General features: G+C 35.1%; 1 protein-coding gene across 1 annotated transcript; it reads left to right on the top strand.

Annotated features, from left to right (window-relative positions):
• Positions 1-5,791: 5,791 nt before the first annotated feature.
• LOC128555590 (multiple epidermal growth factor-like domains protein 6) lies at positions 5,792-12,425 on the top strand. The gene is made up of 5 exons (XM_053538339.1): positions 5,792-5,972; positions 6,344-7,749; positions 8,502-8,604; positions 9,608-9,705; positions 9,993-12,425. The coding sequence occupies exons 2-5, from the start codon at positions 6,453-6,455 to the stop codon at positions 10,478-10,480; spliced, it is 1,986 nt and encodes a 661-aa protein (XP_053394314.1). The 5' UTR covers positions 5,792-5,972; positions 6,344-6,452; the 3' UTR covers positions 10,481-12,425.
• Positions 12,426-13,433: the final 1,008 nt, after the last annotated feature.

Genomic DNA, 13,433 nt, shown 5'->3' with positions numbered 1-13,433 from the left:
GATATATTGTGCCTGTTGGGCATAAACAAAGTGAAAATGAAACCCTTGAATGGCGAATATGTTTTACTACTGCTGAAAAGAAATTAGTATCAACTCTAAATGATGTACAGATAAAAATGTACGTCTTGCTAAAAGTAGTTGCAAAACAATTTTTAAAACCAGTTTGTAAAGCAATTACTTCTTATATTGTAAAAAATGTGGTTTTCTGGTTGCTAGAAAGAACACGTTTCTGTGAAAACAATCCGAAACATATATTGAACATGTTGCAATCATCACTGATTTTCATCAAAACCTGTTTCGAAAATAATCATTTACCAAATTATATGATACCAGAGAGAAATCTTCTCGGAGCTGTTGTGTCCAGGCAGGAAAAGGAAAACATCAAACAGTTGCTTTCTGAATTGTTGGAAGAGGGAAGAGCTATTATCCTGAGGATTCCAAATTTGTATAACTTTATTTCACGTATGGTCGCAATTCCAGAAAAGGTGATACTTTATGGTACGTGGAGAGATCAAGTTGAAAAGCAAGAATTGATCGTTATACAGCACTTATATATTGATGCCAGTGGAAATCAAATATTGAAAAATTCTTTCATACATGATTTATTCAGGAAATGGGCATTAAATGAAAACCTTCGGAAAGCAGCAATTCAGTTGTTTGATGTATTAGTACCTGAATGGCGATATCTTATTCGCTCCAAAAAATATGCAGAACTCCGTCAACTGTTTCGTGCTAGACAGAACGCAACAAGTCTCTTGTAGCTATTTTGACATAAATATAACATAGTATCATGCCTAAGATGGGCAACCCGTGGGGGTAAGAGTGAGGTTGGGTGCGCACCATAAACCGGTTTAAGCTCCCCAGTGGTGTTTTTGCCACTGACCGTTCCAAGGCGGTGCCCCACTGTGTTCCTTTGTTTGTTCGTTTTGTCCTTGTGTGTTGACTTTGTGTGCGCGCGTGTGTTTGCTTATTGTTCGTCTTGTCCTTATGTGTTGGCTTTGAGTGTGTGTGTGTGTTGTTCGTTTTGTCCTGATGTGTAAGCTTTGAGTGTGTGTGTGTGTGTGGTGCACGCGTTTGCGTGCTGGGGGGTTCGTTTTGAGGAGGCTGCGCTTTTGGTGCGTGGCATTCCCTGTTTGATATTTTTCTTTGTTCTAATATACATTTGTATCCGCAGAAAGAGAATAAAATAAATTATCATGATGTAAATTTTCTATTACAAAGATACACTTGTAAAAATCTTTGTAGAGACAACTTTATTACATGCTCTTATATCTGTTAAAAGTGAAACTGTAAAGCTTATTCCCAATCACGTAATCTGCCGTTTAACAGAAAAAAAAAACAACTTATGTTTGATTTTCATGAGAATTTCACCTTTGTCTCCCTTGAGTAACTGTATAATACCGGAAAATATACTTCAAGAAAACGTTTTAAATATTTTATTTGAAACATAGTTACAAGGAAGAAAAATCGTCAATGACAAATATAAAAACGAATAATGAATAAACTATTGGCATATACATAACACTTACAACATCATACGGGATATGAAAATGGAGCTGACTGAAAGAAAAGGATGTCGGAAGTTTGCGATTTTTTTTTTTTGTAATCTGAGTATCAGGCCTAAAAATTTTTTTGTTTCTGGTAACATGCTAAACAAAACTAGGGTAGGTAGGTCGGAATTTATTAATTCTGATTTTTTTTATTAAGTGAGACTTTTCGGAAATTATCTTTGTGTCAAAAATGAATACAAATAAGGGGGTTATGCCTTTAGAGCATCTGTAAGTTGATTTCTAACATCACTGACCATGTTTCAAGCATAGAAAGTGCAGTTTTGCAACTTTTTGTTAAAAAGTTGAAAAAAATATTGTCCAAGTCCATAAAAACATTGCTAAAAATTTAGGGTAGGTCAGGATACCGGAAATTAACAATTTTTTACGCCTCACAACAACAGTCTTGAAGTGCCATTATGTGCGTCAAAAAAAACAACTCACTTCAGTCCTTAGTCCACTTTTGGATCATGGCTCCCATTCAACATTCTTTTAAAGCTTTGATGTAGGTCGTGTGCGTGTTGCGTTTTCCATTACCGCTCATGATCAAACTCAAAACAAACAAAAAACATAAGGAAAAACGCCACGTTCAAAGGACACAGCCCACTAAAACAATAAAAGTAAAAGTAGATATCAAAGAAGAATTGGCTATGGTAAACGCAACAATAACCTAACGTAAGGCCGACCCCTACCCACTCCCCCACCCATCACAATTTGAAACTGTTATGGAAAGATGCAACAGACGGTGCGCTGCAAACACCACTCAGCAAATTATGTCAAACTTTTTAGTTATAATGAAAACATGAAGAAGTAGCAAATGTTGAACATCTGGCCACTGTAACATCATTGTTCTTTTTGACATTATATGGTCACTTACTTATAAGATTACGTTCTTCTTAAGACAACAGTTCAGAATATGATGTCAGTCAAAATACGATTGACCTCGGGATTCAAGCGTAGTAGTATGAAGACATCAATATCGTATCAAAAACATTGTGCTTAGTAGTTTGAACATGAATTTCATGTTCGGAGCGGATTAAAAACGGATTAAATAGTGACCCCACAGCGTTTATATTGTTCTGTATCTAATATTTAGATTTAAGTATGTTTTTCTTATATTTTTATATCAATCAGGAATAATCTGCTGATAATAACAGGCAATGTCATAGCTTCATTCAAATACCCTTGCGACCACTGATGAGTAATGAAGCTGCCGCGACAATTTTTTCTTGCCTACCTAGAGGGGAAAGTATACGCATCAGGTACAGATATTCATGTCTTTCCTCAGGGAAAAACTTTGTCTAAAATAGCGTGCACTTATTTGACGTCATATAGTACCTGCACTATTATAACGTCATAAACATTATACATAATGCAAGAAAATACCCAAATCTATTTGTCACTGCGATCTATTTTGAACATGACAGGCAAGAAAAACGATTTTACATGTCTTCCTGTCTCACATCTGGTTTCCCAACCCTGGAGACAACTTGGATAAAAAAAACTCGATAACGCCTTAATTTGAATTTCACCCTACTTATAGATTCTACCCGCAGGCATGTAAGATCCTTACAATGTTCCGTATGTTTTATTCGCAGGCACGTGTACCATGCTTTCCAAAGACACATAAATACAATTAATTCATACCTGACATATGCCTTGGAAGATAAAATGGAATATAACAAATATTTCTTATTGTCCTTCGTTTATAATGTAATGATAAATAATACAGCTGACACCTATGAACGTTCTTAAGTTGCCGTTTATGGAAATCATAGAGATATGTCAAGGTGTGATACGTCAGAACAGAACGCCAATATACATATATATAAAAGGCAATATAGGTATTGTCAAAGTATTTTGTTTACACCACCACAAACAGTCGATTTTAAGTGAAACAGATGTCTGAACCAATTTCTGTCACCTTGAAAATACAAAACTTTCATATGACTTGACCATCATTTGATATGGTGGTTAAGATGAAATAATTTCGTACTATAAAGTATGAAGTTCTGATCCCCATACCACTCCTCATACAAAAATATGTTTGTGCAGAAATAGAACACGCGATATTACCAAGTCTTTTGAAATATGGTAGCAAGCATTTTATGTTTCATGTATCGTGCTATTTGGTACCATTGTGTGTGTAAGGCATTGACTAAGATGTGGACACTTTAATTTTAACAGTACTGTAACTTTCGAACATGCAGGGGATAAAGTGATATTGTGTGTACTTAATAAGAACACTGAATCCAAGTACGGGATGTCTTTTTACGGCGGCCGCTTTTCTCCCTATATACTTTCTACGAAACATGTAAATCTCGTTATGTATTTTATATCATTAATTGAATATAATTTTCTTTAATCTGTTGGAGATCGCATAAGTGACAATTCAATAATAAAAAATTAATGAATTTTATTGACCACTTGTGTGACAAGTGACATAAATCTCTTCCATTTTGACATAAGTGACTTTCATCTTTATTAAGGAGTTATAGTATGTGACATTAACAATGGAAAATGTTCTAACGCTTGTGCCATTGGTTACTCTGGTAGTAACTGTAACGACTAATGCAACATCAAATATCTGGACACAGATTTAAATACAAACTTGAGTAAATGCGACAAAGGATCAGGGAACGGTTATTTTGGCTGTGTTCCATGTTGATACGGGACGTTTGCGAATATAACTGTTCTGATACTTGCCGAAGACACCACTGTGACAGCAAAACGGTACAATGCTTCCTGGGTATAAGTTTACTACTTTATAAAGCTTAGCTTCGAAACATAATGGTTAAAACCTGATGTAAAACCTAAACTTACAAAAGAGGTCTCTGCTGTATTTTTGTCATATGATAAAAACACGTAACGTTTCTTTGGCCCATTAATCAATATAGATTCTTCTAAGTCAAAGCGATTGCCGTCTGTTATTGTCACACGTTTGTAACCAATACGTATGTAAGGCATTCACCTGTCGGCGTAATTTTTATTTTATTGTCTTGTAACTGTGGAACATGGTGCGGATAATAAATGAGCTCCATTGTATTTATTTTACTCTGATCTATGTTAATGTTTATATGTATACCGTTCACACATCAACTTTACGACCTTATGCATCCAACAGCTTATCTCCCCTACCATATGTCAACCAAGCAAATAAAGCTGCTTTGACTCAGGTTTTTCCGGCGTTAGTATTACACTTTCTGCCAAACATTAAAGTAAGAATTGTACCGTTTTATTATTATACTCAGCTAGTATAGTATTACTCTGAAGCGTCTCTTCTGAATCGTTTTAAAATAATATTTTTTTATAATAGCTGTGAAGATGAGTTGATCATCTGAATTTAGGTTATATTAATTATCTTCAGCAAAAGCGTTTTAAACAATAAAATAATGATTTCTGGGGTCTAGCTTTTTGTAACTGACCGTTCTGTTTCGTTTAAATCTTAAAGTAATCAAAGTGAAATTTTTTAAGTGATTGACCACCTTTAAATATTACTTAACTTCCTTGTTATTTGTTATTTCCTTCCATTCTTACTACGTACATTAACAAGGGCGTGTTTATGCTCGTGAATCAATGGAAACTTATTTCTGTTTCACAAAATTGTATATTCTCCACAGCAGCATTCCTGTAAATAGGCAATGATGAAAGACAAATATATTGTAATCTTGTTAAAGGCACCGCTTTCAATTTAATCATAACAGTAAATCAGATCAAATATAATACAAAGCTGGAACAACAGTTCCTAAGACAGTCACTTTTTTTAAATTTCTGCGAAGTCCCTTTATTTTAATAAAAAGTGTAAGTTTATGTCAAGACAAATGTTTCAGGCAAATAGCTTGGGCTGACGACTGAATGCAGAATCCGGATTTGTTTTACACTAGCAGCATGCCGCGTGATGAATTGTTCTACTACGAATTTAGTTGCAAAAGACGAGTTTTCGCGGTAATAAAAAAAGTGATTTTTGACTTTGCAAAGCTGGACTATACTTTAACATATTTGGTAAAAGAAGACCAAGGTGAATCATCATTCCTTTTTAGTGCATATCTATGCATCCGGTTAATTTTTCTAGTCTTCCCTTGAAAACAAATGAAGAAAAATGACTAAAACTGTATACTACATCCAGTAATACTAGTACAATGGGGCCATAAGAAACTTTAAACTCGCTTTCATGTTCTACATATACAAAGTCTTTGTCATCCACAGTTACAAGTTATTTTATTTCCTCGTCGCATATTGTAAAATTGGACTCCGTTTTAAAGGACATGAGGCGTTATCCAAAGTTTATTATAAATGGAAAGTGGAAAATGATTGCTTATTTTATAATTCCATATTACTTCTATTTTTACTATTCAATTGAACGCGTATATTTTCAATAAAGATATGAGCTTTCTTAATGGATAACGACATAGTATGATAAAGATGGTATGTATTAAATACGTCTTTGATACAGTTATTGAATGCTTTCATAATTCTTTTAAAATGAGTGAACTCGATGACTAGTACGCATTTTGATTAGCTCAGTAAACGGCTAGTAGATATGACAACATTCGAAATAATTAAAACTACAGTACCGCTCGTCGTTAACGAGGGTAGAAATAAAACGATCATACTATAAAAAGGAAATACTAATCTTACGTATCAGTTGAAATGCTATTATTTTAACTGTTGGTGCTGTCATGGCAGAAGTAATCAGATCTGGAAATAAAACTAATAGTGAACTTGGTTTTATTATGTTCATATTGTAAAATCATTATGGTGATAAAATGATGAACAAATGTACTTTGATTTTTCAGTAAACTAGTAAGAAGACTTGACGGAAAGTGAATACGTGACAAGCCTTGAACTGATCTTATTTTCCTAGGGTCGAGAGAATCAAGTCACCTTACTTCCCAGGCCATTAGAATGTTTACAGTTTTAAAATTTCTACTGTGTATTTCGTGTCCATATGTCGCAGAGTGTTACAACTGTAAGGACATTTCTTTTAGTATGGAGGACTTTCACTTGTGTCCTAAACATTGTGTGGAATGTTCATTACATAACGCATGCATGTTGTGCCAAGGAAATGCTTCGGGAAGTTCGTGTAGGTCTAAGTGTAAAATTGGTTGTGTCGTATTGTACATTCCCCATGGAACACTCTTGACAGGGTGCTATGCAGAGAATGTTGGTGATGAATGTTGCATAGTTTGTCCACCTTACAGTTCTTGTTCAAACTGCTCGCAATTCTATGGTCCCTGTTTGAAATGTTCCAAAGAGTTCTACGGCAGACTGACACACTGCGACAAGAAGTGTGGGAATTGTCGCCCGGATAAAGAAGGCGAAGTAGAATGTGATATTGATACCGGTAGCTGTCCAGGTGACTGTATGGATGGATATTATGGCACTCGCTGCGACAAGAAATGCAATAAGAATTGTCTCGATCACGAAACAAAAACCAGAAGATGTGATAGACACACAGGTGACTGTGTATTTGGCTGCATTGCTGGCCGATATAACTACACATGTGAAGGCACTTGCAGCAACACGTGTTTTAATAGATCCTGTGACAGACAATCTGGAACTTGCAACGCCGGCTGTATTTCTGGCTGGTATGGCGACATATGCGAAAAGAATTGTAGTGAAACATGTGCCAACAAATCTTGTAATCAATATACAGGTCATTGTATGAATGGATGCATTCCTGGTCGACATGGTGACAAGTGCGAAGAGATTTGCAGAAGTACATGTAACAATAACACTTGTAACCAACTATCAGGTAACTGCGATAATGGCTGCCTTTATGGCTTCCACGGTCCCAAGTGTGAAGCATCTTGTAGCAATTTGTGTCTCAACCGAACTTGCAACCAAACATCCGGACATTGTGAAAATGGATGTGTTCCTGGCAGTTATGGTAACTTGTGCGAAATGACGTGTAGTAGCAAATGCTTAAAAAATACTTGCAACCAGATAAGTGGTCACTGTAAATCTGGCTGCGTCAACGGTTGGTTCGGTGACACCTGCGGTGACCCTTGCAGCGAAACATGTTTCAACAGATCATGTGACAGTTTTTCAGGTTTTTGTGAAAAAGGGTGTATTTTAGAATATTATGGTAAAAAATGTGAGAAAAACTGCAGTGAAGCTCATGTGCTCAGAATATGTGACAACAGTACAGCTAGGTGCCCTGGATGCGAGCCAGGCTTTTTCGGAGACCCTTGGACCCAAAGTAATGCACAAAGTTAACGTATTTTATATTGTAAATTTACAATCCGGTGCATAAAATGTCATTATATAGAAACATTATTATTAAGGGGAGCGGTGGTCTAGTGGATAAGTTGTCGGCCGCTTAATACAGGGGTCGCGGGTTCGAGCCCCACTGGGGTCACAATCATGACTTCTCATATGACACCCGTACTTGTTTTTCTAGGAAGCAGACTTGAGAGTGGACGCTTTCATCACTATCGATCTAAAACAAATTAGTATAAACTAAACATTATTTTTACTTAAAGATTGACATACAAAAATTAACTTGTAAGGAAGCATGCTAATATTCTAAAACAGGAATAAAGAAGGTTACGCTTATAATAAAATCTGTGAAAAGATCCTTTGGAAGCATAGAACACAACCAAGTAACAAAATAGCACAGAGGCTGTTCATGAGAGGTAATGAAATGTGCAACACCCGCCACGCCTCCTAGCACCGGCTTAAGCGGAATTCTATTACAGTAAAATTGAATGTTCTCCATCCATGATCCATACAGACCAGAAAATATAACAACACTGAGTCCAAGTATTTTGAGATATTTTAGAGCCGCCCACGGCACTTAAAGACTGCTGTTGTGATAGTTAATAAAGTCTATGACAAAATTCTTTGGAAGCATAGAACAAAACCAAGCAGCTTCAGCTTATTAGTGGAATTCTATTACAATAAAATTGAATGTGAGTATTGTTACTAAAGTAACTATTTACTTAATTTCAGATTCGACTAATGATCACGATTCTACCGATACCATAATAACATACAGTACAGTCGGAGTCGTTTCTGCTTTGGCCTGTACGTTTACTGTTGGTTTCATACGAAGGTAGGAATACTAATTAATTGAGTACACTAAATAAGCTTGTGAAATGCAAATACTGTTAGCCAAAGACAATCATAAACATCAAGTTAATAGGTCTTTACAGATATCCATTTAGATGATGACATTTAAATCGCACTGTGTGATTCTCTATAACTTGTTTTATTATTAATATTATGTTGTTGTTATTTTGTTGGGTTTAACGTCGCACCGACACAATTACAGGTCATATGGCGACTTTCCAGCATTGAGATTGGTGTCAGAACACAGGTACCCCTTCGTGCATTATTTCATCACGAGCGGGCACCTGGGTAGAACCACTGACCTTCCGTAAGCCGGCTGAATGGCTTTCTCACATGAAGAATTCAACGCCCCGAGTGAGACTCAGTGTGGGGCAAGTGATTTGTAGTCAGCCACCTTAACCTGTCGGCCATGGAGGCTCCCTGTCTAAATTGTAACAAAACACAGGTAGAAGGACCATGTTCAGAACTGAAGTAACCAATACAAACCTGTTCTCCGCAAGTAACTGCCAACTTCTCCACATGAATCTGCGGCGGAGGACGAATGATTTCATACATAATCAAGTCGTCACAGAGAACACACGCCTCGCCCGGGGATCGAACCCAAGACCCCTGGATCCGTAGATCAGCGCTCCCACTACTGAGCTAAGCGGGCGGACCACATGTATTTATATAAACATTGCTCACAACACTTTATAGATGAATATCTATGTCTTTTGACAAAATACTAATAACCAGGTTATGTCAACTTAAGATCTTAAGATTCATTATTAAATGACTGTTAGTGTACACTTCATTTCTTCTAAACCCCTCCTAGGATTCTAGCATCTACATCTTTGCTTTCTGCAATTTAATTAATATCTAAAGAGGAATAAAAAATTAAACTAAAAGTATAAACTTTAGTATATTGCTCGGCTTCTAATCGATGGCTTATCTATTTATTCAATCCCGAAAATAGAAAGTTCCTGAATATGACTATTTTTTTTCAGGATTATTCTTTACAGAAAAAGAAACTTTCAAACTAGCATTGAACTACCCGCATTACATACCTCGGAACCGTTTTATGAAGAAATAGACGACACAAATGGTAAGAAAATACGCGAAGCTTTAAAGTTACATCTAGATAACTTTGACATATCTATTCCTGTTGGAATTAATACTTTTATTTTTGTTGGATGAAGAATCATTTGGAACATATGATTCGTGTTCTATTCCTGTTTTCTTTCCGTAGAAGATCGAAACAATATCAAGAGTAAAGCTTAAATTTGATGTTATATTGGTAGATTTTGATCGTGAGTTTTTATCACAAACAAGAAAGGGACATTTTGTTTTCCAAACATAAACGATGATAGTAATGTAATGTACATTTTGCAGATAGCGCAACTAGCCAACCATTATACATAGAATTTGACAGCGACTCCACAAACTTACACAACAGCAGTTCAAACCTCAGTGTAACCAGCAATATTCAAGGCGAGAGGGCAGGCATGATAGCTGCAGATATAATGATAGCTGTAGATACAACAAACAGTGAATTGCCAGGAACACAAAGTCTTAATAACTATGAAATGAACCAAGAAATCAATTCTCACCTAAATCAAAGTAACAGTATAATCGAAATCTCAAGTGTGACATACAGTAGTACGGATAATATAAGAAATATTGGACCGCTGTCCAGAACACAGCAAGATTGCTCAGATTTAAGCAAAAGCTATGTAAGAACGTTTGAGTGTCTTGGTACAAAACTTAAAAGTTCTGGTTTGAACGGGCACGAGGATGATGCATACCATTCCAGTGAAAATCCTGTTGGAAGCGTCGGCGAAAATCGTGATAGTGCGTTCTATATACATCCATGTATATAACGATATGATCATTGTTCTGAGTTATGAAATAAGTTTTGCATGTGATATTTGCATGTTTTTTACCAGTTTCCCACAATATTTATAGTTTTCCAGGCTATCATTTAACCCATAGTGTTTCTGAATAGCATTTCCGTAGGGGAAAGGAAGTCCGACTATGTGTATGTTTTGACTATTAATCAAATTGGTAGCCCATGATCTAACAAGCATACCGTTAAATTCTGTTTTCGTTAATAAAAATAAAATAAGTTCCAACAGGAATAAATGACTAAATGACTACAAATTTTATAATAAAAGTAATACCATACATATAAACAAGCTGTAACGATACCCGAATCATCACCAATATACTGTTTCAGTAATTTTGTTACTGCGGTATTTACCAAAGAAGGCTCCGGATCTTACACAAAAATATACAAACACAGATATTTTTGCATAATTCCATCTTTTATTGTTGTAACTTTACTCAGACAATAGTTTATCTGGATTATATTTTGATATTTACGTCTAAGATCCACAGCCTTCTAAAAGTATACTTCTTTTACGTGTAAACCTCATACATTTGTAGCTTTTACAATTCGTAAAAACAAGCGTGATATAATAGATATTCTAACACTTTTAAGATTTTCTTTTATATAGGCAGAGAAGGATTTTACCGTGTATTGTCTTGTCAATTAGAACACGTTTCGAAAAAAAAACTACTTTTTGGCTATTTCGGTTTACTCTCTCTTTTTTAAACCGCATTAGTATTTCTTCCTGGTGTAATTCGAACGTGTTGGAATGGAAATAGATTTTAGTTTTGCATGCTTTGCTGGCAAATAAAACACGTTCTTTCGTTCAGATGCGTCGCAATTAATCACTCAGGCCTTCGCCCTTTGTGTTTAGATTACTACACATTTGAACTCAAAACCATGTTTTATTTGCCAGCAAAGCACGCAAAACAAAAATCTATTTCCCAAACAAAATTAAATGAATAATTTATACTATCGTGCAAACAGTAGCAGGCCTGATTAGAATGATTCTATTCTTAAGAGGTATGCAATACGCAACACCACTCACGCCCCATAGCATGGGCTTAAGCGGAACTCTATTATACGCGAATAGAAATGGAACTGAACGATTCCAAACGACCAGAACATATAGCAACATCAAGACATTTTTCGGCCGCCCAAGGTACTTAAATACTGCTGTTTTGAAGACAGTTTGTGAAAGTGTGCACCAAATGACTAGCAGTGGAGGTTTTCAGGGTATTATGCTTAATCTGCTGTTATTTTAGGGTACTAGAAGAAGTAAGTAAGTGAATTTAGAATACACGTGTTTCTATAAAAACGATTAGATAATGGAGATAAATCTACAATCATTATGACAAAAACATGTAACAATGTTTCATACAGTAAATACAAGGCTAAAGTAACAATAATGAATATTCACAAGAAAAAGTAACAAATAAATTAAAAGTGAGCTAGACTAGAGCAGAAGTTACGATTTCATAAATTCTTAGATATTTAACAAAAAATCGTACCAAATAGTTCTCCTTTCTGCTGCATATAACGCAACCAATAATGATGAGATATACCCAGAATGCACTATAACTTAACATACTAATTTCATCGCTGAAATACAAAATGTCATTTGTTTTTGTTGCATGATATATTTATACGATTTTCTAAACATGGGCTGCTTTTAACGAGAATTTTCAAGAATTCTCTCCCTTAATTATTGACTGTGTTAAATTAATTCCCTTCATATTGGATTGTCTCCCTTACATTAGCTAAAGTCGTGTCATTCATGACCCAAGTCAATAAATCTTTGTCATGGATTTTGTAAAGATATAAAACATTTCTGTAAAAAAAAACAGCATTATGTTAGCTTATGATATTGCGAAATTTGTGTTGTCATGTAACAGAAAATGAAAACATTAAATAAATTCTTTTCTTTCCTTTTGAAACTTTAAATGTCGCTAAACATTGAAATCCGAGAATTATTTCATAAACGAGCTTTCCCACAAAAACATTTATACTAGTTTTTCCTCGAGGAAAACGAAACTTGTGTGAAGATACATGTATTCCGATTTTGTTTGAATGTTCTTGTCCATATAACGGTACTTTTGTTTATCTTTCATGCTTAGAAGTTTACTCTTTAAAACATGATAGAATAAAGTAATAAACTAAACAATACTGTATTTCACAGGCAATGGCAAAAAAAAAACAAAACAACAAAACAGAAAAAAGAGCAATTTAACAATCTTAGAAAACACACATGTTAGTAGATTCTGATTTTTCTTATCAGCATTGATGTATGTGTATCATTGAGATCCGAACTCATTTTTTTAAAATTAGCTCTGATTCACCCTGTCTACTTATCTATAGTGTCTAAGTTACTTAGTCTTGTATAATCAATGATGTACATGAATCAAATATGCCATTCAGGTATGTGTTTGTATATACTATACAATGCAATCATTAAATAAGATGTATCCGTGTAAACTAGTCTTCAGCTGTAAAGGTGGCTATTTGCATGCTTTCCACGAACAAACCGTGACAAAAAAATGTAGGTCGTACTAAAGAGATAATCTTACCGTGCAAACTCACGGAAAGCATGCTATTATAAATATTTTTGTTTTGTTTTCAAGCTTGGATTTCATTTCTAAAATAGAAATGATATTGCGCGCCTGTTAATTTCACCCTTTCTTTGCAAAGCGTGAAAACCATGCTGCGTCTTTTGTTTAAATAAATGTACACATTCTTTCCCCCAGCTTTCAAGGAGCGCCTAACTTGCAAATTACACTGTTTCATAAGAAACCTATTCTATGACGTAGTTTTCTGCTGCCGTCGATTGTTTCAATACTCCAAAAATTTTAGCTTTCAGTCAGAAAAACTGAAATTTATATCGACTCGTATTGTTCTCAAAAATAGTTTGTTGAAAAATCAAAGCTATGTTCTATTCTGTTCTGTTC

Source organism: Mercenaria mercenaria, chromosome 3, assembly GCF_021730395.1.
Source record: "Mercenaria mercenaria strain notata chromosome 3, MADL_Memer_1, whole genome shotgun sequence".
NCBI lineage: Eukaryota > Metazoa > Mollusca > Bivalvia > Venerida > Veneridae > Mercenaria > Mercenaria mercenaria.
This window is presented reverse-complemented; position numbering and strand designations above follow the sequence as displayed.

Excerpts from the sequence above, each read along its gene's own strand:
- LOC128555590 (XM_053538339.1), top strand. The coding sequence starts at position 6,453 with ATGTTTACAGTTTTAAAATTTCTACTGTGTATTTCGTGTCCATATGTC. Across the intron at positions 8,605-9,607 it reads ACTGTTGGTTTCATACGAAG|GATTATTCTTTACAGAAAAA; the intron begins GTAGGAATACTA and ends ATTTTTTTTCAG. Across the intron at positions 9,706-9,992 it reads AGAAATAGACGACACAAATG|ATAGCGCAACTAGCCAACCA; the intron begins GTAAGAAAATAC and ends TACATTTTGCAG.